The following is a 27,625-nucleotide window of genomic DNA, read 5'->3' as shown; positions in this document are numbered from 1 at the left end:
CTGTTCTGTACAAGTAGGATCTCGTGTAACAGATGGTCCAAGCAAAGCTGGCCAGGTGAAGAAAAAAAAAAGTTTCTTTTTACCTCAACTTTTAAATAATTTCTCACTCTTACAGTCTTTTCCTCTACTTCCCAAGTTGTCTTGACCTTTCTTCATCTCTTTCTTATTCCTCCCTCGCTTTCAAAATGCTCCTAGAGCTCCTTCACCTGCTTTCATTGTCAGCAGTGCCTGCTCTGTAAATCCAGCATTTCTTCTTGGGTTCCAGTGCTGAGTAATTACAGCACAGGCTGGAGGAGGTTACGTTTGCCACACCGGCACTCTTTTTCTCTGATATTCAAATGAGCTTTTGCGTCCTCATTTGTCATCTGTTCGATGTTGCGTGCACGCGCGTGTGCGTATATGTTTGTGTGCGTTGCGTCTCATCTCTTATTTAGTGTGTCCCACAGGAATGTCGGTGAGGTGAGAAATTAAAAACGGGGCTGATTAATTCCTGGAAAAAAGGAATTAAAGGGTTCTTCCCTGCCATCCTCTTTGTCGAGGCGCTGGGATTTACCTGCAGTGTGATTGAAGGTGGCTGCTCTGCGCTGCCACTGTCATTAATAATCACCAGCCTTCAGAAAGATTCATGCTGCCATGTGCTAGTTGGTTCAAAACACTTAGCCATTACACATGACACTGAGGGCTTGATAAATGACAGGCTAATAGCTCTCCATTCCAGCACCAAAGCTGTGGGACAACAATAAGAACCATTAAGCTTTTATCAAAAAGATTACAAGAACAGGTTACAATTCAACAAAAGTGGCAGCTTGTCAGAAAGCTGAACAAAAATGAGTGACTGTAATGGAAAATTAGTACAGCTTGGTTTATTCTCTATTTGTTTGGCTGGTATTGTAATAAATTAAAAAAAATCAGAGGCTGTGCATTTCTCGTTTGGGGCCTGTGTGCTTGGAATGAATATTACTGGGGAGAACACAGGCGCTGTTGACTCATCAGCAAGAAGCATCTTTCTGATGGAATGGCTTTGCTTCTGTGATGCTCTCATTTAGTCAGCTCACAGAGTAAAACCTTTAAAGTCCCCCTACTCCACTTCTTCTTCTCATGTACAGGGAAAAATATAATAAATGTGATCAAATTTACAGGTTGCTAACAGTGTTCTCTCCTGTAAAGCAGGTTAATTTGTCTCCAATAAAGAAGCAGTCGAAGCAAAATCACTTTATTACTTTAGATTCAGGCTGGAGCGCCTTAGCTTTTTTTTTTCGTGACTTTTTTCTGAAGGTGTATTCAGCGGAGATGAATAAGCACTTCATGGCTGGCTCTAATTTTCCCGGTCAAGTGTTAGGCTGCAGGTACTAATCAGTTTCATTACACTAACTCAGGTGATAAGGCCTTTTGGGAAATTGGAAAAGGAGTGTTTAGTGCTGCAGCACAGCCTTTTACCTAGCCTGAAACTCTTCATGCGTTGCATGCAAAATGAAAAAGCAACACAAATGACAGCATGGTACACTTTAAAAAAAATACATATTCTTTAAAGTTATGGCACAGGACATAACATAACAACCACCTGTTGTGTAAGAGAAATACAATGGCACTTTTATATATTGGAGGGCATAAAGTATTTCCATGCTTAAATTTTGCAGGTTGCACGGGAAGCTTTTGGAATCCAAAGTCTGTCAATTACTGATAGAAACGTGATAGAACTGAACTGATCAAAGCCTGTCCTGATGTAGTCTGGCCTCTTTGTTCCTTTCTCAAGGGATGGGGGAAGGGGTTGTATCGATGCTCTGCTGCGACTGGTTCACATTCAAAAGGCTTCTCTCCAGATCAGAAAGCAAACAGAAATTCAATGCACATGACTGAAGACGAACGCACATGCACAGTCACAGGCATACAGTATTCGTACAGATTGACTCACCCGAGCATGAGAATGGCTAGCGACAATTTGTCACATCAGAGCTACGTGCCTGTGCAGGTGCACGGTACTCCTCAAACTGCGTAAGAATGATATCATATGTTTTCCTGTCGCCCTCCCAGAGAGACCTGCCTGACCAGAAAGATGATCGCCACGCCTGAGATTAATTCTGGCTTTTGCTGCTAATTATTTTATGCCTTCGTTTGAACTGTCTGATGAAATCCAATTATCAGGCAGTCTGTGTAGCTTACAAGATTGGGGCGGCGACGAGGGGAGGGGAGAAATTGGAGGGCTGAGAGAGAAACAGGGACAGGGGAAACGCTGTCTGCTTGTGAGATATGAAGAACCTCACAGAGAAATCCTTTATATAAGATGCTTTTAAACGCTTGTTTACTTTGAAATGGGGACTGTGCTTCTTTTTGCTTTTCAAATTAGCAAATAAAGGCAATAGTTTGTCTGCCTGGAGCTGGTTAGCTTGGATTAGCTTAGCCTCTGTAATTGGGGTGAAACACTAGCATGGGGTCTGTTTAACAACATCAAATATCCATCTACTAACACCTCTAAAGGTCACTAATTAAGACACTGTGTCTTTTTTACACAAAGACTGAGGAACAGCACCAGCAGCCCCACAGATTAAGTAACAAGCTAACAAAATTAAAGCTTTGGAGGTCTTTGTAGTATAAATTTAGAACTTTTTTTTTTTTTTTTTTATAAATTTAGAACTATTTCTTTGAGAAAAGTCAAATGGACAGGAAATCTCCAGATATCTTCATTGTTGAGAAAGAACTTAGATGACGACAGGGTGTAATTTAAAGCATATCAACTTTGCAGCAGGGAGTGAAGCATGTTGCTCATGTTAACATCGACCTGTCTGTATGCAGGTTAATTGAGCCTAACAACATTAGAAAAATAGCCTAAAACTAACAATCAAGTGAACCTTAAATTGAAGTATGCACCTCTGAGAAATGTCAATTTGTGTTGCCTACCTGGTTCTGCTTTATGCAGCTCATGGGTTAAATCTGTGTTCTGCTGCATGCTCAGTGTCCCGCTCTTTCACATCCACTCACATGTTCTGAAATTGGTTGTCATGCCTGGACGTGGAGGGCTGCTGGTAGCCCCAGCAGGTAGCCACTTTATTCCAAGACAGCCAGGAGCAGGGCTAGAGCAGACACCAGATAAATAGGTAAATAAACCTCTGCCTTAGGCAGGTCTCATCAATTTTGATTCTCCCAAATGAGTGTGCCTGAGAATCGATATACCTAGGGGATCCTGGTCCATCTCCATCTCTAACCGAGAACTCGTGCTTGGACTGAGACCACACTGTGGCACTTTGCAATAAAGCCTGAAATAAGCCAGACTGCACCATGAAACCCCTGCCATCGCCTCTTGCTCTCCATCACTCTTTTCCATCCTCAGTCGCTTCTGTTATCTACTTTTTTACAGAGTTGCCCAAACTTTCCATTCTTCTCTTTATCTTCCATGGCTTCACTCCCACCAGTGCCTTACACCTTCCTCACCCTGCTTGTTTACACGTTAACAGCACTTTTACTCCTTTGCCATGCTTAAAGAAAGACTGGAAACATCTGTACATGTTTACAACTCATTAACCCTTCTGCATGTGACTTTTTAATGCATTTAAGCGCAGTGAAGCTACTCCTACTATTATGTGCCTGCTTTCTTTTACACCCCACCCCCCACACAGTATTTCCTTTCTTAGTGCTTTGAGTATTTGATTTTTTCCCCCCTTTCTATTCTCACACTTCGATTCTTCCGCCTCACACAGTTATCACAGCTCAGTGTCTTTCTCCTTCATGCTGTTTCTTTTCTTACACTCTCTGTCTACCCTGTCAAAATCAGGTTCCCTTCATGGCCGGAGTATGCTCCAATTCCAATTTCTGCTCAATTTATTCACTGTACTTTTCATCTTGTCTTGGTCTCTCAGTTTTTTTTTTCTCAGTTTCGTTCCATGTTATTTCCTATATATCCTCTATCTGGTACAATTTGTCAGAGCTGATTCATTGTCAGAATCTTATCAGCAGTCTCATTGTCACTCTTATAGGCAACTGAAATATAGAAGACTTCGTACTTGTTTAATCAGCTCTGTTTCTTTCAGTCGCACTTCAATTTTAGACTGAGATTAACACAACTTCACATTTCTAGTCCTGAACATTTTCAGTCACATCTCACTGCTCTTATTAACTGTACTCATTTATTATTTGTCTAAAAAAGTAAGAATTTTCTTCTAGAGGCTATAGCTTTTAGAACAGAGTTGTAGAATGTGGATGTATTTTTAGTGCAGATTTTACTGCAAACTCTTAAAACTGATGATGAACAAAACCCACTTTATTGCAATTTATTTTAAGAAGCACCACGAAAAGATTAAATTAGATCATCGGTATGCTGTTTCATTCAGCAGTCACAGACATTACTCATTAATGATTCACAAATGGTGGGTGTATTCTTAAACACACAATCTTTTTTATGTTTTGCAGCTCATTAGCTTCACGTCCTTGTTTTTGCCTGAATGTAGTGTTTTAATAGTTTCAGTTTGTCGTCAGTCCTGCCATGATACTTTCTGTTTTCCATTTCTCATGTGGCATACTTTCGCAGTGCCGACTTTCTCTAGTGATGCCATAACATCAAAAGGTATGGCTTAAATTCAAATTTTCTGTCACAAACACTCAGTGTCCACCTCAGGAAGAATATTTATATTTTAATAATTTACAAAACCCTTGTATGTCGGCTACACTGTCAGACCAAATAATGTTATCTTCTGAATTAACAAAGAATGATGCTAACGCTCAGGCTCTAAAAGTAGAGTTGCACTATTCACCTGGGTGGGGACCAGAATTGGCCAATTTTCAGTGTTCTTAACCATGACTGGCAAGTCTGCATCATCCCTTTTATCCATGTGCAAACCAAGCAAATAGTTGCATATGCAATCACAGCTACGTGGTAACAGGTCATTAGTGTGGAAGCTTTTCACTGTCGGCGAAGACACAAAGGTAGCCATGAAAACATTCTTAACAAGAAACCTAATCAGACACTTAAATCACATTTTAAAAAGCTTAAGGAGGAGAAATGGCTAAAGCTATAGATATCCAGCTCAGAGCCCACTGTACGCCAGTGTCAAGGTTACGCTGTGTGGCAGGCAGGATGTGGACCTAAATGCAGGAGTCAAGACGAAGGAATAAACTCAAAACGGCAGCTTTATTGCTGGAAAAACGTCATGTCAAGTACAAAACTAAACTAGGAACTGGAATTAAGAAACTCAAACACTAGAAAATAAACCAGGAACTGAGAACTAGGAATTAACTAGGAACACAGAGGGGGAAAATACAGCATACTGAGAGTACAACACGACAAAAACACGGGGCTAAAATATACCGGTGAGTAACGAGGGAATGGAAAACAGGAGGAAAGCACAGCTGGGGCTAATCTGACATAACGAGACAAAGGAAACAAAGCAGAATACACTGACATAGGACACAGACTGTCAAAGTAAAACAGGAAGCACAAGTCATTCACAAAGACGCAGACTAGACAGAGACGTGGAAACACGACAGACTCTGGAACAGAAGGAACATAGAGCAAAGAGACAAAAGTAACAAGACGTAGGACACAGAGAAGAGATTAGTTATTAAACAAGCTGGAGAAAAAACAAATGTCAGATACTTACATTATTGTTACTTACACTGTTTTGTTATATAAATCTGTCTAAAAGTGGGTGCACAGCAGCTCATTTTCAGTTAATTACGTGTACCTTCTTTCTAATAGCAGAGCAATTTTCAATTATTTAAATGAGAGATGATCTTTAACTTACTACAAAATATTATTGTGAATTAAAAAAACATTTATTTTTGCTTGTGTAGGATCTTTTAAAAAAGAAAAAGCTCTTAAAAAGTCTGACTAGCTTATCCCCAAAAAATCTAATTATAATAATTGCTATTGCTGTTATCCCATAGATTCAGTTCTTTCAGTGATGCGTCTCTCTCTCTCTTCTCTCTAACTTCTATGCGTTTTGACCGTCAGTCAGCCAGAAACTGTGACACCAAAGGTCACAGTCCAGTCCAGTTCCCGCTCAGGGGGCTGCGGTGTTAGCTGAGCCATACACACAAACATGCAACCCCTGTGAACATGATACAAACACACCATCTGTCTGTCTGCATCCTGGTGACTTCACAGTTAAGTTTGTGTATGTGTGTTTCAGATGGATGTCTGTGTCTGGCAGTTGCAGCGATCGTGATGAGATGTAGACTGATTTAATTGCCCATCAAACCAGCAATTTACCCCTGCCACAGGGCTTGTGCATGCTTCTGTGTGTGTGTGTGTGTGTGTGTGTGTGTGTGTGTAGGTGTGTGTGTGTGTGTGAGAGAGAGAGAGAGAGAGAGACCACCTATGCATAGTCTTCTCAGTGTGTTAATTGTGATATGGTTTAATGAAAAATACAAAAGTGGATTATGTGGATCTCATGTACACACACACACACACGTACACCGATTTTGTGTCATACTGGGGTGTTTCTATATAAATATTTCTCTTATTTTGGTCAACCCTCCCAGGATGGCTTCTCAGCTTCCTTTTGAAAATACAAGGGACAATTAGATAAGTCCCTAAACGACAGGCAGCTCTCATCCCTCTGTTAATTAGTCTGCTCTCTCTGTGTGGCTGACTTGCATGATGAGGGAGGTGGAGGAATGAAGGAAGGAGAAGGAGCATGTGTATCACCAAGGGAGGAAGGATGGAGTATTCAAACTCATCCATCATAGACAACTGAAACAACTGTGATGGCAGTACTGGGTTTAGTTCATTAAAATCCTAAACTTTAATAAATGTGTATCACAGGAATAATTATCAGAGTATTGATATGAATATTGATCAGATGAGAAAATGACATCTAAAATGATCTAATTTGTTCTCAGTGCAGCTAAATTTGCTCCACAACTCTTCATATGCATTGGATACTTTTGCAGATTTTTTAGCATCACATCATGTCACAATACTAAAAATAGAGGAGAATACACCAGCCATCCTTTTCTGTAACCCATCATGCCTGTGGTGTGGTGGTTGAAAAGCAAAACTCGAGTCAACTCATGCTACTACACATACTGTATGATCGTGCTAATCTATAGACTGCTGCTCTATTTATTCTAATGGGGGAATCTGGTGCACAGTTGATAGTGCTGGTTTACTGACCAGCTCCTTGGCCTTTGCCTCAGCATGATTTACTGCCGCTGCTCCGCTGACATTGATTAACTGAGGAGTCTTTACAACCTGCAGCCAACATCCTGGATTTACTGTATCCCATTCGTCCCTGGATCCTGAAAACAGACCAAAAAAGGGACAAATTGAGAGAGAGGAAACACAAAGACACACGAGCTGGAGTTGGATGACAGAGAAGAAACAATGTAGAAAAGAGAGAATAAGAGAGTGAGAGAGGTAAAAAGAGGAGCTGGCAGCTTTCCCAGAGAAGTATGTCCTTCTCCAAGACCTGCTGTAATAAACTGATAACATCCTTTCAGCACCGCCATGTACAGTGGTATACAAAATATGTTCGAGCCTGTGTTTAGTGGGCATATTGAGAGGATGATGGTTTTTATATATATATTTAGAATTTAAATAATAGTTTTTTTCTGAGAAAATCCCACATTTCAGTTTTCCGAGGGAAAACCTTCAGTCACAAATATTAGTTGTCTCCAACACCAACTTTCTCTATTTTAGGTGATTTTACATCAACATATCCACACAAAAACCAAAACAGAGTTTTGTCTACACGAGCCCTGACGTTAGATGCAACTTTGCCTCTTGTGTATAAGGTGTTGAAACTATTTCTTTCCTGTACCCTGCCTCAAGCTACATTTACTATTCCAGGCGAAGACAAGCAGGCAGCCAAGGGGACCTTGATGTCACCAGAACAAGTTTAACATTTGCCACCGTATAAAGTGGCTTTGCAGGCTGGCCAATGAGAAGCCTCAGACATTTGAAAATTGCCTGGCCACCCTTCCCGCACATAAAAAGCTTTCTGTCACCTCATTTTTCAGGAGAATCTCTCACTCTGTTCCTCCCCCTCTCTGTTCGTTACTTTTCTCTTTCTATCGTTCACTCTTGCCCTTTTTATTCACATGTAGGATGAGCTCGCCTTCTCTGGCCACAGAGAGCAAGGTAATATGTTTTAGAGAAAGTAATGGGAGATATTCCACTTCCAGCTGACTCTTTAACAGGAGCTCAGGTTGTGGTGGCTTGTGTGTGGGTGCGCTGTATGAATAAGGGAGACCAGGGTGGCTTTCAGCTGTAAGTAATGGCTTTCTGTATAGTTCTGGGCAGCCCTGAAGCCTATTCCCACTCGGCACCATCAGGGTGCTCAGCAGTGTCAGCCCTGCTTTCTATAGCATAGAAGCTCTTTCTCTTTTTTTTTTAAACCTGTCCTTTGCCACTCAGACCATCGTGTTTATTGAAAAATTTGAGGAATCGCAGCAGAAAAGCATCTAAATGCAAACATTCAGACAGACAAATGGACTTGATAAAAACACCTGTCTGGGTTTGGATAAGTGTGTGCATGCAGTTTTGTGCAGTAAAACACAGTAATTGACAGCACTTTTCAGCTCTGAGGCACACAATGGTGGGGGAAGCGCAGTCTCATCCTTGCTTTTTATTCCCTCTTCCTTCATGGCTTTTATCCCTCTGTCCCTCTTGTCCCAACTCCTGATTAACTGCACCTTTTCATGTGAGTATGAGCAGCTCCTCATTCATGTCCTACAGAGCCTATTAAAAAATAATCTGCATTCGTGTGGGACCTTTAAATATAATAATTACAGAGTTCTTTGTAAAATAAAATGCCTCACTTGCAATATCAAAAGAAAAGCGAACAATAATAAAAACAAAAGCATGAAACTCTTTTCAAAAAAAGGTACAAATTATCTACAAAAAGCATTCAAGTGTGTCCTGAGTTGAGATGTATGCACAGGTGTATGCACTAATGAGTTTATATCAAGTGCATGTCTGCATCCGAGTGCGTGCGAGCAAGCATCTGTTCATGTCATCCACACTTCGTTCACACTCTTAGCACACAGGTATATCCGCATTCCCATAGGTATTTTAAACATTACATATTCAATGTTCATAATATTCCAGACTTCATTTTAATGCAGATCAGTTCTCCTCCCTCATAAACAGTGCCTTCTTCAGACTCTCAGGTTGTAAGGAAAATGTTATTGCCTGTATTTGCGATGTTGGCATGCATACATGCATGTGTGTGTGTGTGTGTGAGAGAGAGAGAGATGGAATAAACCTGTCTCTGAGTTAACCTGTGTGTCTAAACCCATATGGTGGTTTCTTAATCTCATGGCAACTTTTGCATTTTGGGAGTCTTGCCATATTCCCTCACCCTGGTCTATGAGCTTCTGTTCCCTTCCAAGCATATACAGAGAGTGCAGGCATAGCAAAGCATCAGGGGAAATTTATGACTGCTTAAGATTCAAGTTCCCCTCTCATCCACTCAGGCTTGGCATTTGAGTTGGGCTGAAATAAGCCTTGGCTTTCTCTGTACCGTTTTTGTTTCTCTGTGCCTTTTCACACTTTGTTTACCTCACTTCCTTTTGCTTTTATTTGAGCTACCGGCCCCTTTTTCTTCCTCTCTCAATTCGGATGGTAATTGAGGAGTTATCAATGAGTCATCTAAATTGTCAGCTGTATAACTTGTTCTCTTCCAGCACACAGTATGTTCCTTTTTTCTTTCATTCTTTTTTTTGACTGAACAGCCATAGGGTCCTGCTGTTTTACCTCATACAGGTTTTATAAGCTGGAATATAGCCACCCACTCAGCCATTGTTTTTATTTAGGTGTTTCATGCTGTAGCTCGCCAGCAACAAAAGAAACCCACCCAAGGATAACACATGCTTCAAGACAGGTGCAAACACAGAGCAGTCCCCTTTTGTGCAGAAAATGTGAAGCGCTAAAGCCATTTATGTATGACACAGCGTGACAGGTTGCTTGCTAAAACCTTGGTAATATCCTCCTGGAAGGAAAACAGCCCTTTGTCACTCGAAGGGTAGCCTCATTTTTCACTCTAAGGGACTTATACACAGACACTGATGGGACTAACTCCCCCTGTGAAACCAGCATTAATGTGTGCGTGAATGTGTGTGCATGTGTGCTGCGGGAACAACAGAAGTGTGTGGCGATGGAGTGACAGGCAGCCCGAGTGATTAATGTGCCTCCTTAATAATGCAGCATGGTGAGGAAAGAGTGTTGCGACAATTTGAGAAAAGCAAATAAATGAAGCAAGATATAACTTGTGAGAAAAACACACACAAAAAAAGACTTCTTTGAGCCACGGGTACAGATGGTGGCAGACGTAGATTGGCAGCTAATTTTATCCAAATATAGATAGACAGAAAAAGGTAGAAGGTGAGATTAAGATGGAACGACAGATGGATTGAGCAAGTCATCATCCATGAAAGGCTGAGGTTGGACCAAGGTCTTTGGAACCAAAAGGAAAAATGCGACAGCTTGGCTCTGTATCGTTCTTTCAGGATGTCTCTGTATTTTTGTCCGTCTGTCTGTAACCATCTAGCTGTCTGTCTTATCTACAGTATCTGTGACAGGCATGGTAGGGAACAGGGCACATCTCTGACATGCTGAGATCTGGCTGAATCTTTCCGGCTGATATTACCACACAGCAGGAGCGATCATACTGACTTTCAGTTGCGATTAGTCAGCTTCGGTTGGAAGACTTTATAATAGCATTAATAAATCAAGAAATCTCTGTATGTTTTTCTGCCATTATGTTCTTCATATATCTCAATAGCTATTCACCTGATCCACTTCACACTTATATTGTGGGGGACCTAGATAAGTGAAGTGTCAGCTTCGAGGGTCTATAGATGAGGGGCTGGCCAGTTAAGGTTGTATTTGTAGGTTCTCATGCTAGATTTATTACTTCCCGTGTGTGATTTTATATAACATATTCAAGTCACAAAAAATAAAAAATAAACAAAAAATAAACCTTCATTGACTTGTCGTCATTTATTCTCCTTTCTTGCTAGAAAAATAATAATAAAAGTAGCTGAACTCTTTTAGTCTTTCAGTTTCTCAGCATCTCTTAACATGTACTCAGCACAAAATGATGTGAAACAGCAATTGTAATCTTATTTTTCAGTTGGTGTCAACAAAGTGGATATCTTGCTTTATGAATGTTTTGACAACATGTTGGCACATCCTTACAATTTAATGCACAATGGAGCTTAATGTCAGCTGCACAGGACAGTTAACTGATTCTCATTTCTAGTCAGTTAGCAGTGACTTAAATAGAGACTTAAATAAAAGAAGTTGAATAGTAAAGAAGTAGAATAAAAGTAGACTAAAATGAAAGATATTGCTACCAGATCTTATATGGTTTGCCTCCTTTGATGTCAGAGGTAAGCATACTGAAGAGTCCATCCACAGCTGATACTTAAAAAGCATGTGCTACTGGTAGGATCAGAAAACTGGTACAAGATAAAAGACTGATCAAAAATCTACAGTAACATGAATGGTGTAAGATTCTTGTGAGGCAGAGCCAGTTAAATGGTATATTACATTGCAGTATTATAGTTCATCAAAAATGAAGAGTGGAGCAGAACGTCTTTAATATTTAACTATCAGACCAGCTAATATTCAGGCTCCATACATAGTGAACTCTGTAGTACCTATTTAGTAATTAAACAGCCCCGATTCTGACTGGCATTTGCCTGAGTTCAGTATATAAATGTGGAGCCAAAAATTGATCCAAATTCACATGGATCAGAATATTTTTCCTGCATCCTCCAAACTCCTGATGGAGAATTTACGCTGCTGAATTTAGACTTGATGTGGGAGTTTAATGTCAGGTCTGACTCAAGTGAGCTGATGTTTTGAAAGGACAGTCTCAGCATGTTGTCTGGAACATACTTTCTAGAATCCACTTATAATACAGATGTAGAGAACCGCTCTCACTTATACAACATTGTCCTAGAATTCTTGTAACAGCCAGAGTCCTGTTGTGGATATACAAGAGATAACCTTGCATTACAAAAGGGGAGAGAGGAGGAGAAAGGAGGGCACAGAGGTCAACAGAGAGGTGTGACGTACCAACGCAAAGTATTACTGCTCTCCTTGAAGAGCTTTAATACACAATTTACAGAAAAAGGCATACTAAGATAAAATGTTGTACTTTTTATTTACTATAGACTTGTGGAGGCCTTAAATTTAAAATGCAAAGGGATTTAAAAGAAAGCACCATAAAAAAAAGTGAAGGAACAATGGATAGTAGAGTAAATGTAGAGATGATGGTTGGTAAAATAAAAGGAAGCGATGAAATTGGTTGGTCACAGTAAACAAAACTGTGACTGGAGAGTGCACATGAGTAGCTGCTAATGATTAACAGCTTTGATAAACTGAGGAGGGAACGACACAAGAAGGAGTCTAACCTAGCAACCAGTGAAGGAAAATAAAGCACAATATCAAACTATGATGAATATGGAGCCGTGAGACAGAAGGAAAAGAGGTGGAAAGGAAGCTTCATGAATGTACTGGAGGAAGATGTGCAGTGGCTTAGTATACATGAAGAGGATGCAAGGGATAGGGTGAGATGGAGGCAGATGACCTGCTGTGGCGATCCCTAAAAGGACCAGTGGAAAGAAGAAGCGGAAACAATATGCTTTTATTTTAGAATTAATTGCAATTCCCAAAGAATGTTAGAGAATATAGCACCGAGCCAAAATAGCAATTAAGACTTAACACATGCTGTTTGGACTTGCAGAGTCTTCTGTGTATATTCTCATGAAAGTTGAAATTAAATACCTGATACTGATCTAGCGTTTCTAAAAAAACAAACAAACAAGAAAAAACAGATCAATTACATTGAACTTGTATTGTGATGTCATGCCTGTCCTGCACATAATTAAGGCTGCATTACAGGCTTTTAATAATTGCTTTCAGAGAGTTTTCATTTATTTGCCTTAACCACTGGCTATTAAGCAGGATTTTACAAAGGTTCAGCTTCAAAAATTTTGTTTTTGAAAACTTGCTGTTTTGACGTGCGCTGCCACCGTGGACACTGAGCTGTTGCAGAGCATATGTATTTAGTATGAGGTCAGTGTTTTTGTCCTTGGCTGTAAAGTTGAGATTGAGTCAGAGAGACCAGCGCTGCCGTAACTGACACTGGTTATCTATGTCCTGCATCTCTGCGACCAGCCACTAAATCCTCCTCCATCCCTCCCACCCAGCTCCTCTCCTGCCCTCAGGCCCCGCTCGGCCTGTCATGTCTCCAGAGATGCCATACTCATTATTTACACCCGGGACCCAACAGCAGGAGGCCGACCTCATTTGGTCTCTGTCCCCTGGCTTGTGTGACTTAAAGATATTATGTTATAGTCACATATACATAAAAAAATGCTCAGATAATAGTGTGCACATACGTACAGTGCAAAATAATTACTTCAGCCTTGTTTGTATGGTCGTCCATCTCTTGTTTGCTTGCTGGCTGCTGTAAGCTCTCGGACAACTACGATGAAAAATACAAAAGGTTGCAAAGATCTTGGCAAGAAAGAAAAAATATTCAGTCTTGTGATGTACACTGGCATTGGGTAGTCATTATCAGCATGTTTTTTTCCTATACTACTTGAATTTTAAAGTGAAAGCTAAGCCAGCATCTGTGTAAGTCACAAATATCCCTTAGTTACTTAAAAAAAATGTTTTCCAGATAAACTTATACAGCCATATCATGGACACCTCCTGTCAACCTACCTCTCAAATACATAGCTTTTTTTGTTGAATGTGGCAGACTCGATCCTGCTTTGATTCAGCAGAGTTTTCAGCTGGCAGTGTGCAACAAGCCAACCCAGAGGTCCATCATGTTAGATTTGGCTCTAGTACCCTTATCTATCCATTTCTATTCTTGAAATGCATCAGCATCTCTTCCTCTTCTTCAGCATTTTTCCCAAAAAATCTCTTTTGCTTTTTTCCCCTCCATTAAACCTTTGAACAGCTTGCTATATCAAGCAAGACATTAGGCACATTATATAGTTAATATTTTTTACCAGAATTTTCATCTCATCTATTGCCGGTTGGTTGATGGCTTAGTGCGCAAAGATGGTATGGCATGGTTTTTGAGAGCTTGGATATAAGGTGAACATCTATGCCATGAAATATTCTGAGAAAGGAGCACATATTGGGATAGATTTAAAAATAAAAGGTAAATCTCGGCCTGTACATTTATTTCTGAGCAATAGCTGTTTGTGAAGTGTAAAGATAATCGTCTATTTCTTTATTGTACTTCAAAAGGATTAAGCACAATGGTCACATCAAGTCGAGGTATTTATTACATAGCCTTTAAAAGCCTTTAATCACCATTGTCTGAAAAGGCTTCAGAAGACTTTATCCCACCCACATTACGAAACAGCAAATTAAACTGAAGAATGAACTACTGTATGTGTGTCCTAAGGCCCTCACTGAGCAACAGGGGGAAAAAAATCCCTTGAAAAGGAATTATTAATGATGACTCATCCAAGCATGTCTTGTGTATTAAAAGAACTTCACAAGGGCAATGTGTTGATTACAGTTTCCTTTGTGTACTCACATTCCCTCCCTTTCTCTTCATCTCTGTCTCCAGGTGCAGCAGGATGCAGGGCTTACTGCCTGTTTGTGGACTGCAGCTCCTGCTGGCCCTCCTTCTGCTTCAAACCGCAGTCTGGGGTGAGTCCTCATTAAACTGTGGGCAGTCTCCATCGTCTGACCTAGAGTGCATGTAATACAGAACTTTCTGATAACCATCTGCACACAAAGCCATTAAACCAGTGTCTCTGAAATCTTCCTGGTCAGCTAAAGTTTCTACAAATTACCTCTTACGTATATGATTCTACAGTGTGCAGTTATTAGATTAATTATAAACAATTAAATCACAAGATTTAGGATCTCTGATACATATTCTGAAATACGTTTTCTGTCAATCACCTGATTTATTACTTAAATTATTACAACTCCAGTGCCTTTGATGCATATACCAATCATGTGTAAAGTCCACAGACCACTTTTGCCTCACTTTTCTGACCCAGACGTTTTGTCCAAGTTTTATATCTATTGTTTCTTGTAGCATCCCTGGCTGAATGATGGTCTCTTATACTGATGCTTCACAGAGGTTTTATTGGAAAAGTTTTTATTGAAACATTCAGTGAAGACACCGTAACGACACCGTATGACATTTTGATTGCACGTAACTTATTCCGTTAAAGGAAACATTAACAAACCTTGTGCCACTGTCAGCCAGGTACTAATTGGCAAAGGAAACGTACATATTTTTCACTTTAAGGCGCACTATTTATCGTATCCTAAAACAAACGTTACTAACAAGCCCTTTACTGGTTTTGTGCCAGTTTCCTGTTTCAAAATAAAAGCATGGATTTCAAAATAAAACCGAAGTACCTTTGAAACAAACGTAAAATTTTTTACCAGATTTAAAGGTCATTTACTTTTCTTAGCAGTAACTCATAATGGCTAACTGTGCCAACTAAGGATAATATAATATGGATAATAGCTATAGTCATTTAGATGTGGCCAATTTGTGAAATATTGCGTGTTGTGAACGGTAGCCCAGCTATCTCCAAGGAGATTAAAAAACCACATCTCTTTACATTTCTCATTAGCTCTTCTCGGTCGTGCTGACATTTTCTTTGTCAGTGTGTCCATTTCCCTCTAATTCCGTAGCTGCGCTCACGATGTGAATGCTTGGCAGACCTTCACCACCAGCCCACTTACTTTCATTTCATCTGCTCGTAATTACCCCAATGGCTCATTCAAGAGGAGCTTGAAAGGATGATAAGTACAACAGAAATCACATCTGAGATCTCCAAAGCTCGCTTTCACCCTCTCAGCCATTTTAGAGAGACTGAAATGATTTTGATTGAGATTTGATAAGTCTCCGAGATATTTATTTCTAATATAAATTTGCAGAGCTCATTAAACTTTTCTTTGATTGGGCTCAAAAGCTGGACTTTACGATCCTAATCCTCTCATTATGTGTCAGCGAGTTATCCAAACTTTTGAATGCTTGTTTTACTGACTTACTGAACCTTTGATTTGGATGAGAAAAGGACTTTGTGATGGAGAAACATGTAATTGGGTGTGTGAAAAGAAATCATCCATACAGTTAAGACGAAACTCTGAGTCTTGTCAGTCTGTACGCCAAATCTGGTTAACTGCTATCTTATCTGTCTGTTTAGTAGTGTTATCTGTCCATTACAAGGACAGAGTATGCAATACAAGGATCCACAACCCACGATACTTCTTTGCCCTCTGTAAACTCTCCTTGTACACTCCTGCTGTGTATCTGCATGTGTTGGTGTGTATATAGGACAGACTGCACGCCCCCTCACTGCTCTCAGTGGCCTCCCCGACCGTCTGCTCTCTGTATTGCATTGTTTCTGCCTTCTGTGCAAGAAAAAAAAACTACTGTCCTGGCAGCAGGGCCTTTCTGTGACTCAGGGCTCCGATTCCACAGCAGAGAGATGATGAAAATGCAGCCAACTCTTCTGTCTTTCTCTGTGTGTATTTGTTTGTGTGAAAGCCTCAGGTTACATCTGCCAGGTAGTTGCAGCCAACTTACAGAGAACTGTAGCCCGCACACACACAGAGCATCTCCGAGGAGTCTGATAACACACTCGTGCCAATTCAGAGTGTGTATGTCATGCGAGAAGACACTCCCTGCTTCTGTTTTGGAGTTTTGGAGGAGTTTTTGAGGCCATCAACATCGCCTGTTCTCGCTTTCTTTTTTTCCTCCTTGCATTTTGTGCTTTTTTCCACTTGAGTGGCTCTGGAAATAGTCAATGGTAGGGGACTACTGGGAGGGGTGGCACTAAAGCTCACCCTGTGACACTTTGCTTGACAGCCCTGAAATGGAAAGATGGTGGGGAAGGAACAGATTAGGTGTGAGCTTTTCGCACATGTGTCTGTCTGTGTGTTGCCGATAGTGTGAGCTTGCCTTGCACTCCTGTACAAACGCTGATATACTTGTATATATGCATGTTTATGAATTTTAAAATGTCGGCAGTGTGCCAAGCAAGATAAAGGTATCATTATGCCTCAGAAGGTTCAAAATTAGTCATGGCAGCAGCCTCAGGGAAGTTCGTGTGAAGCCTGACATGGCCTTGTAGGAGTCAGCTCAGGCACAGAGAGCTACAGTGAGAGGGTTAATAACTGTCACCTAGGAAGGCGGAGGAGACAAAGCATGTAGTCAGATTTAGAAAGGATTTGAGGCATGATTTAAGATTACAGTAGGTATGGTGGAATATACCTGAACACAAAATACCCAGGGAGTTGGTAACGAGGGTCATTTACTTTAATCGCCCGCTTAAATTGATTTGTTTGATTTGATTGTTGCTTGCTGGCATCATGACCTATGCAATAAGTTGAGCTGTTGCTTTCATGGTAAGGCAAGGCATGGGAGAGAGTGTCTGGCACTGTCAAGTCCTGCATTGCACTAGCGCTAGAGGATGGCACTGGTTCAGATGGTAAGAACAATTTGTGGAGTGACACAGTTTAAGATAAGATAAGATAAGATAAGATAACCTTTATTAGTCCCACATGTGGGAAATTTGTTTTGTCACAGCAGGAAGTGGACAGTGCAAAAGTTATGAAGCAAAATGCTGTGTATGATAGTCTTTTTTAACGTTGGACATTAAACAGCCAAAATGCCTCCACATTCCTGTATTCCGTCTTTTCTACAGTCCCCTCTTTTGAGACATGTGAGCCTTGAGCTGCGTCAATTGGGGTGCCATGTTTGGTAACATTGTTTTTGTCTTTTACCTTGCTCACACTCCTAATGTACTGGTGTACATTAACATTAGTAGAAGTGGTACTCTTGCAGGCGGAGCCTCAAACCTACCCTCACGTGGCTTTAACTGTATTCAGACCACATGCCTGGTTCAGGATGGGACTGTTAAATTAGAGCTTTTCAAAACCAGACCCCAGAGAGCAGTCTGAAAATAGCAGCAACTTATAAGCAGTCCAGAATTGCATATGAAGGTTGCCTTGAAGAGGCGATTGTTCACATTTAGATCATATGTTTTTTGCCTTTTATGATTATGCTTCTTGTACTGAAAAAAACTTGCCTGGCTCTAACCAGCTCAATAAGCACTGTGTTAATTTATCAAGGCTTAATTATAACAGACGTGCGTTAGATAAATTCCCACCCTGCAAATTTCACAGCACAAAATAAATCCATCTTTAATCCAAACTCTGGCTGTTTGAACACAATTATAGTTTCGAACACAAGTCACAGTTATTCTTTCTCACTTGATCTGATTGTTGCAAACTCTGCTTTCCACTGCAGTGTGATCATTCAGAAGGCTGACTTGCTCAACAAAGCACCGACTGTCTGCGTTTAGTTACAAGCAGATAAAATATCTGTTAAGATTCACATAGAAAGATTTCTGCAGGTGACATTTAGAGGAAGGAATAAATGTCTGAGACGCAACGCCAGTCGTCCATTCATTTCAGCCAGTATATCAAACTGAACATAATCTTAACTTTATTGTATAGCCACATTGTATATTCCTGTTACATAGCACAGCATCAGTTCAGTCTAAATATCAGAAATGTTTTCCTGATTTGTCTCATCTGTTCTGTCTTGTTTTCGCTAAGACTGTGGATTCGCTCTATCTTCCATCTGTAAATCTTTTTTCCTTCGCACAACTGGTAACATTAGCACACATCTCTGGCAGAGACATAAAGCAGCTAAAATGCAAAATGCTGCTCATTAGTGCGACATGTCAAGTGGCAGAAACAGTTTGTGAAAAAGAAATCCTTTTGCAGAGGATACATTTTACAAATCAGGAACATAACAAAATACACGTCTGCATATGGCTGCTGTTAATTAAGTAAGACAGGAAAATTAGTGCATGTGTACATTCTCCTGTCTGTCACATTAGGTTTTGTTTCCAAAGGCTACTTTTCATTAGTTTTAGTCTAGCTTTGAAATAGGATTAGGATTTATATAAAGAAAAGCCGAACTGAGAAAAATGAGGAGCAGGCGATAAGAGAGAAAGAAGTCGGTTAGACAGAAAAGCATAGGTGGTATATAATAAGAGCACAAAATACACCGATGGATGGAGAAGAAAGCCGAGAGCACAATAGGAAAGAAAACATCAAGAAGCTGAGGAGGACTCCTGGAAACAAGTGGGAGTTGAAGGGATGTTTTGGTGGAAGATATCATGAGAGAGAATGTCAGCAAGAAGACATTAATTCCAAACCCTGCATGATGTCCGCCTGGCAGATCTGGTGTGCTTAGAGAGGTGACATGAATGTGCGTGGACACACACACACATACATACACACAGAAAACTTAGTGTGTCTTTGATTGTCTTTGGTTTAGTAGATCCAACTGTTTGTGTAACCGTCTCTGCAGATGAGACTGTGTACTTCCTGTAGGGGTAGTGCAGCTGCACTGCAGTGAAACACAGACCAGTGATCAAAAACGATGGAAAAATGAGGAAACCAGCCCTTCATTTAATTTACATTATACAGTACATAGCATCAGATCCTCTCTTTGAGAAGGCCACCCACAACGCACACAGTTAAAGTGTGCGCGTATGTGTGAGCGTGTGTGTGAGTGTGCTCTAATCAGAAGCTTCTTCCCGCCTTTTTTTGCACTTGTGGCGCCTCTGTTGCCATGGTTATGGTTTCTTGGCTTGGACAGGGCGGCATCAGCCTCAGCGTCTTTTGCTGTGCTCTTCGTAAACGATAACGCGGCAGTGCTTAAGAAGCAGCCATTGCCGTTTTCATGTTATTCTCACCATGGCTCTTGTTCTCTCCATTTGTCTTTGTGCGTCATCCAAGGTCTTTTTCAAAGGATGCATTTTTTCACATCCCACAAAGAAAACCCCAAAACAATAAAGATAGCAAACGAAATGCTCTCAGAAAAACAAAACTAACCCCCACTTACCACCATTGCCCTTGACGTGTTTTATTCACACAGAAGGCAAAACTTTTACAGCTTCCACTTGCTCTAAAAAGTTTGACTTTACCCTCTTTCTTTATTTTCCCCCTGTTTACCAAAGAAACTTTACCACAGTAAAATACATATAAATATTTCTCCTTGTGTGTTCATTTGACACCGGGTTTGGAATAATGTTTTGTGAAAAAATTTAAATGCCTAACCTCATACAAGATTTTTGGAAAAGCAGCTACGGGTTGCTCAGTCAGTTTTGAGGTTCACTTTGAGGTCTAATGTTTTTTAGCTTTAAACGGGAGTACCTGTTTTTTTTTTCTTTTACTTTTTAAAGTATATGGTTAATAAATAATATATAATCTGATTATTATTAATTAAACAACTGAGTGTGCATCTAAAATAAACAGCATCATTAAAACACTTGTCATGTGCATTAAGTGCATTTTATGGATGTCTCTGAACACAGAACTTTCATTTCTGGTAGATTGTTCAACCCAGTTCTGTGTTTTTTTTTTGTGAGGTATCAGAGTATCTCTTCAATTGTCTGCTGGAAAAGACTCATTTGATACTCATCTTAGGAAAAGTTAAAATTCCAGTTTATGTAACAAGTGCATAGGAGGTCAGTTAAACATACAAAACTGTTACAGTAATTAGAAAATGCAGTCTAACTATATAATAAATAAATACTTCAGTAAAAGTGCAACACAAAATTTCTTAGGAACTCAACAGTTGCAAATCTGTTTATTTTTACACGATTATTTTCCTGATAATCATATATGAATTATTAGTATGTTATTCGCCTATTGCAGTTAAATAAATGTAAACCCCTTCCTGTGAACTGTCTGTATGCAGCACCTCCCAGGTGAAAGCAAAGTCTCAGAAGTACAAAGAGAGTCCAAGCCGAGCCTGCTGCTGTGCAGTTGTATGTGTTGTATCAACTGTCATTTCTTAACACAGTAATCAACAAATAGCGGCGTGACTCTGTCAGACAGCTCGTCTGTCTTGATTTATGACCTGCACACACTTGTCCACAAACACACACTTACACAAACATATAATCAGCTGGCATGCAGTCAGCAGAAGTGGAGTGGCGACGACTGCAGAGGGATACACTCGATCAGTCCCGGGAGCTCTTGACTGGCAGGTTGGCAGCTGTGATGTTGGCAAATTGAAGACAATGCTGCCTTTATCTTTGGAAAACCCATTGCAAGCCCCATGGAAAGAAAGAAAAGGAGGAAGAATAAGAAAGAGAGGGCGAGAACAAGGAATGATGTTCTCAATTGTGTTCCTATTACAGTGAAAATGCCATTACCGCCCACCCTGTGTCTGTGTGTAGCTCCGTGCCAGCTACATAAAGGCTCTCCGACTGTTTAATAATTCGAGAGCACCTCTAATGGAAAGACAGATGGGTCAGTGGTGACGATCACGCAGATGCCTCTGTGAACCAACAGAGAGAAAATGGGAAAATCTAGGCTCTACCTGCAAGCTGCTGGAAGTGGATCTTCCAGGAAGAGTTACACGATGTGTCCTGTTACGCCTTGCCCTTCTCGTACCCATGCAGGCAAAGACACAAGATGAGGTCAGTAAAAGATGACCTGGTGACATTTAGAAGAGTCCTCCATAGCACCTTGGGTTTTGCGATCCAGTGTTGCCAATGGACAAGTTTTACTGAGCACATGCGCCCTTTTTGAGCACTTTTCTGCTTTGTATTGACATTCAGGATTTCCTCTTGTCTTTTTTTCACCTCACAGCCAGCCAAGCCTTGTTTAGAAAAAAGAATGACAAAGAGAAATATGAAACAAGGATAGATAACCAAACAAAAGAGCCTTGTGTGGGTTATGCCTGTGACAACATTTCCATCTAAATGCAGATTTCAGATAGAGGTGGCACTGGCGCCCTTGCTTGTTTACATTCATTACCATGGAGGAAGAGAGCAATGTTTTTGTTTGTCTTGTTTTTTTTTTCTTTCAAAATTCCCCCAGTCCCCTTCAAGATGTAATTTAGGCTTTTCAAAGAGTGAATCGGCAATTTATTTTATTTAATTTCTCTGAGCAAATTGCAGCACTGGCCGTGTAACAAAGATAAGCATTTGTCCAAATAAAGTGGACAGAAAGAGTGTAGAGTGGGCGGGAGAATGTGAATGAGATTTTGATTGTGAAGCTTGGTTGGCTACATTTAAAGCTTTGTATCGCTATTGGCAACATTGGGGTTGTTACCCGAATGGTGCTTACACAGGTGGAACTTGGCAAGAAAATGGCAGGCCAATTAAAAGAATAAATTTGCCTATTTTTGTTCTGTGCACGCTTTAGGCAAGGAAGTTTGTAGGTTGATTGTCTTCTGGGAGCCCGTTTCACTCTATTCGTGTGTGTTCGGGCATGTGTGTTGGCTGCAGGGGCACGTGCATGAGTGTGTGACAATCAAAGACGAGTGCCACATCCTCGAGGGGGATAAAGCAAAGAGCGTGACAGCAGGGAGTGGAATCTGATAGCCTCTCTTCTGAAAGATGTGTTCTTTAAGTGAGCCTCTGTTTGTGTTTGTGTGTATGAGCATGAATGTCTCACTATGTCAATCTTTACACATCTCCTGCTGAATCATAACAGTGCATGTCTACTTTTTCCATCATCTCCTCTTGACTCCCTTTCCACATCACATCACTTCAATTTTCCTGTTACACATACCCCCTGTTTCTTTTTTCCTTTTCTTTCTGTTCGTTTGGATATTGGGTTTCTCTCCCATTCCTTACCTCCTTCCAAACTCATGATCCTGGACTTTGTCATGATTGAGTCAGTTGTTTATCTTTTACGTTACTTCTGCCAGTTCTTCTATCTATGCAAAATGATATTGTTGCTGCCATCAAGTAAAACAGAAGTCAGAAGCAAATTAATTTCCTGCACATCTACTCCCATCACACCAGAGAGCTCAAGTATTGTCTGTGCTGCTATTGACAAAATTAATATGAATAATTTAGTAGAAATTATAAGCATCCCAATATGCAAGACACCTGGTAACCTTGATGCTCTGATAAACTTAAACCTTCCACTGAGTCAACATTCAGCTAATGTGAGCTGTTCATTATATAAAAACATTGCTTAGTAATCAGGACTAGTGAAAGTGCCTGAAGTCATTTCATTATTCTTCACAAAAAGGGACTTTCTCAGTGTCACAGCTTGCCTTGACTGAAGGTGTCTAAGGTGTGTGGCACTCTAAAACACTGCAAAAACTGAATCAGATGCATTCCCTGTGCAGCTAAGCAGACCAAAAGTGACCACATAAGCTGCCAGGGAGGAGGAAAAGAGGAAAACCACAGAGGAGATTTATGGAAGTAGTGAAGGAAGACATGCAGAGGATGGTAGACATGGATTGAGCAGAAAGTTAGATGAACAGAAGAGAGAATGACATCACAGTCCAATAAACCCTCACCAAACATGGTCATGGGAATATGCTTACTGCTGCAAGATAAAAACACAACACAACACTTTCTAAAACAAAAAAAGAAAGGAAAAACAATAATGTCATGAACTTTTCTACAAAATCACCTGCCATAAACCCCAATTCATATAACTGGCAACATTAAATACTGAGAGAGTCAAGCATTTGTTACATGGCAAGAAGCTATTTGGAACAGCCATGCTGGCAAAACAGTGGTATCCATGGTTAAGATGGACTTGTGCTGTCTGTGCAGCTGAGGTGTATGCTTTCATATATATGTTTTATATTTTGATAACAAGACCATTTTTTTATTGATTTAGCCACCAGGAAATGAATATGAGCATTCATCTAACTAAAATTTTTTTTTTGTTTTTTTTAAATACATAGGTGAGAAATAGTAATCAGAAAAAGTTGTCTTCTCTAGGTAGCCACTGGTAACAACCCACACTGCTATGCTTATTTATTCCTCACCTCCCCTTCTTGTCTCTTATCGTTCTGCTTTCGAAAGCTTCATGCATTTTGTTTCACAGGTCACCTCACTCGACGGGCTGAACGCCTCTCGAGTGCAAAACGAGAGGCCATTCCAGAGCACAAATGCTGTTTGATGTTGCCATGCCAGGCAACACAGATCTGTCGGTGAGGGAGTTAAACAAGTAGCATTTGTCTAAGGCTATGTCACCGGGAGAAGCAGAGAAGTGGGTATTAATGTGTGTTTATGCGTCTGTGGGGAGGTGAAAATGTGATGGGAGGGCTGATGTTAAGCTATCAGGGAAGAGGCACTCATCCTCTTAACTTGAGCAACTGCAACAGGATAAGGGCTACAGCAATGAGCAATGACAGCTAATCATGCACATTTTTTATGTGTGTTCAAAGGCACATTAACTATCCAGTAAGGGATGAAATGTGGCAGCAAGGTTTGTGTGCGTGTGTGTGCGTGTGTGTGTGTGTGTGCAGAACAGAGAGTGTGCACTTGATGTTCCATGAATAGTAAATAAGAGATAAGATTTTCTTTTCACTTGCAAGTACACACACATGCACATCATATTCCCCTGTTGGAAGCATTCAGTGGCTGTCAAAGATAAGGCAACTAATTCAAAGCTGAGTCGGAATGGTGGAATAAGTGAATTTTTAAAGAATGGCTAAGGAGAATAAAAACAACTAGTATATCTTTATACATAGGTGGAATAAAAATACAATTTCCAGATGAAAAAATAAGAAAAAGTAAGTTGAAAAGCTCATCTGAAAGCTGGCAGGTGGTTGTACTGCAGGGGATGAAGAGGGAAAAGAGAATGGCAGGAGATGGGGAGAAAAATGACAAGGGTGGGAGAAGGACGGAGGGGTTGAGCAGCTCACGCAGCGGTGCGTCTGTGATCACTGGAAAAGCACTGTTCCAGAAATATGCCATTTAATTACAGGCAGGACAGGCTGACCTTATAGCGTGTAGCACTTTAACGTGGATTCAGACAAATAGGAATGGAGCACGACAGCGGAAACCGACACTAATAAAAGAAATCGGGTAGGCTCATTTTCTCCACCTCACTGTCTGCTTCACAATCCTTGGCTGTGCTAAATTCTTTATTTGTTTTTCCTCTCTACTTCTCTTTTGTCACTCATTCTTAGCAGCAGCTTTACCTGTTTGATATAGATCTTCAACTTCTCTGCAGGTCAAATCATATTTCTAATTATTTTCCGACTGACTGACACTACAGGCCAGTTTTAAAACATGTTTTATTAATAAAGTAACTTTCTCTATGGACCCTGGTCTGTTCCCAGTTTCTGAAGAGTTTTTGAAGTCTCAGTTTCTTATTTATTTTTAGGTACTCTCTGTTTCTTTTATTCTTAGTATATGGTTGTTTATTGATGAGGTTTTATTTTCAGTTATTCCTGACCATTATAATGCTTGTTATCTTTTGGCAATAGATACTGTTTACATTCATGGAATTTATTAATCCTTCATTGTCTTTCCTCATGTTAAATTAAACTGGTGTTTATTTATGCTTTGCTATTCCAATCATTTTAGTAGTGCAAGCCTTATCAATGCATTCACATTCATACAACCACTTTTATCTATGCCTAAGGACTTTTAACCTAACATTCACACGCTCACACTCTGATGGATGCATCGGGGCAACTCAGGCTTCTCTGTCTCACTCAGGCACACTTCAACATGTTTTATTTTTATAGTTACTTGTCTCTTCTGTCTTGATTGTCCTCAAAAGTGACTCAAGTGACTCACACTTGTGTCTCAGCTGTTTCCACTTCCCTGATTACCCCATCTGTATAAATAGTCCCATCTTCTCCTCAGCCTTTTAGCTCCCCGTGTTAAGTTCTTGTGTGGCCTGAAGGATCTTGGATTCTGTATGGGACTTTTGTCAGTTTGCTTTTGGACTTTGCTTTTTTAATTTTTTTGTTTACCAAAGACAGACAGCAGCGTTAAAGATTTAAATGCAACTCATGTGAGATAGTTTTACAGTCTAGGGTTAGAGGGCAGAGCAGGATGGTAGTGAATGAAGTTGTTTATCAGTCTAGCAGAGCGAGCCCGAATGCTCTGGAAATCTCCTTCCCGAAGGCAGGAAGCTGAAAAGGGAGTGTGAAGGGTGGGAGGGATCTCCAGCAATGCTGGTATATCTGTGGGAGAGATGGGTGTTGAAAATCTCCACGAGGAAGGGCAGGGGGGCACAAATAATCTTGTTGGCTGCATTTACTATGGCTTACAGGGTCTTCCGATCAGCCGGTCTTCTGGCAGGAGGTTGTGCAGCCTCGGTTCCACACAGCAGCCAGCGAGGATGCTCTCAATGGTGCCCTGGTAGAATGAATACATGATAACAATTGCTAATGACAAAAACCCATTACAAGAGCAGAAAGCTAATCTAATTTTTCCTGCAACTAACAAAACTTTAGTCGGCGTAATTGTTCCCTGTTCTTCTTGGGGAATCCAGAGACACTGCTGGGCCAGATAGATGTCACCCCTGAAGTTCCAGGTCTACCCTGAGGTCTTCAAGGGAAGTTTCCCTGGAGGAATCCTGATTAGAGACCTGCACCACATCGTATGGCTTCTCTTTGACACAAGGGAGCAGCGGCTCTATATTTCTAAAGCTATTCCCTGCCAGCCTACGGAGGAAATTAATTCATCTAAATGTATCTGCAGTCTAATTCTTTTGGTCACTACCCAAAGCTCATGACCATAAGTAATAAATCAAAGGATTTTCTTTCTTGCTCAGCTCTTTCTTCACCATAAGTCTGCTACACAGCCCTCATTACTTGTAGCCCTACACTAACCCACCTGTCCATCTCACAGTCATGACTTCAGATTTGGAGGTAACAACTCTCTTCAATTAAACAAACAAAAAATACAATGAACCTTTCATGTAAGAGTTGCTTGCCACAAAAAATTGAACACTCCTGGAGTCATGGAGCTCAGCCAGGCATGGCTGGAAGAAATATCATTAAGCCACCCATCAGCTGCTGCATACACACAACTGTACATTGAAAATGAATGCAGTGTTTCTTGGCTTTGGGGCAAATTAGATAAGACAGCAACATTTTTTGTCAGCATTCTTAGAAATTAGAAGAAAGGAAGTAGTGACTGATAAGCGAGCTATAAAAAAAGTGAGATGAGGGGAAAGCGTTTACAGGTAAACCTCATTCATGCACTGTGCACAAGAGAAACAAAGAAGTGGATAAAGCTCAGCAGTCATGAACTGCATTACTGTGTTGTTTTGTTTCCTTCTACAAAGTAAATGAGCCACATATGTCTTTTCTGTGAAGGTGACACAGGATTAGAGCATAAAGATAATGTATGATGTGTATTAAAAAACTACCATTGTAAAAAAAGAGTTTTACACTGGTTGAAAACAAATATCAATAACAGAACTTTGCAGGATTGTGCTCAACACACTACCTTTTCTTAAAGTCATCCATTTTAATAATATCCTGTCCCTGCATTTAGGATAAAATATTAATACTTTTACGGTGGGGATGGTGGTGACTTAAACTGCAAAAAGAGGTGTGTAATATTGATCCTATAATTCATATCCACATTTGATGTATGGTTCATGAAGGCACTCTTGAAATCTTTTATATATGTGCCTCCCAGTGTTAGATATCAAGCTAATGGTCTGTTGGATCAATGACGGATAATCAATAATCATAGAGACACAGTGGGCTTGTGTGTTTTTTCCCTTCTACTCTACTACAAGAAAGATCTGATGGGGTAATGGAACTCAGAGAGAAAGCACATGCTTGACTTTCAAAGAAGCAACTAAGAGAAACCTGTTTAATGAGACAAAACATTTTGTTACTTCATTTACAAATGAAAAGCATTGATT

At 40.4% G+C, this 27,625-nt stretch overlaps 1 protein-coding gene and 1 long non-coding RNA gene across 4 annotated transcripts in view; one reads left to right on the top strand and one right to left on the bottom strand.

Annotated features, from left to right (window-relative positions):
* The window catches only part of ncanb (neurocan b), a 172,641-nt gene that overhangs the window by 20,712 nt on the left and 124,304 nt on the right, over positions 1 to 27,625 (top strand). For all 3 annotated transcript variants that reach the window (XM_019352045.2, XM_025903081.1, XM_025903082.1), the window contains exon 2: positions 14,538 to 14,620. In XM_019352045.2, coding sequence (XP_019207590.1) covers positions 14,548 to 14,620 — 73 coding nt within the window. In that variant the 5' untranslated portion in view covers positions 14,538 to 14,547. The remainder of the gene's footprint in view (positions 1 to 14,537; positions 14,621 to 27,625) is intronic.
* Positions 1,269 to 15,318, bottom strand: LOC102080272 (uncharacterized). Its single transcript, XR_270353.3, has 5 exons — positions 15,172 to 15,318; positions 14,505 to 14,661; positions 7,106 to 7,230; positions 2,896 to 3,068; positions 1,269 to 1,809 (listed from the first exon to the last, which is right to left on the bottom strand). It is a non-coding gene; the product is annotated as an uncharacterized LOC102080272 (long non-coding RNA).

This window comes from Oreochromis niloticus, linkage group LG23 (genome assembly GCF_001858045.2).
Source record: "Oreochromis niloticus isolate F11D_XX linkage group LG23, O_niloticus_UMD_NMBU, whole genome shotgun sequence".
In the NCBI taxonomy this organism is placed as follows: Eukaryota; Metazoa; Chordata; class Actinopteri; order Cichliformes; family Cichlidae; genus Oreochromis; species Oreochromis niloticus.
Note: the sequence above shows the minus strand (reverse complement) of the source record. Positions and strands in the feature narration are given on the sequence as shown.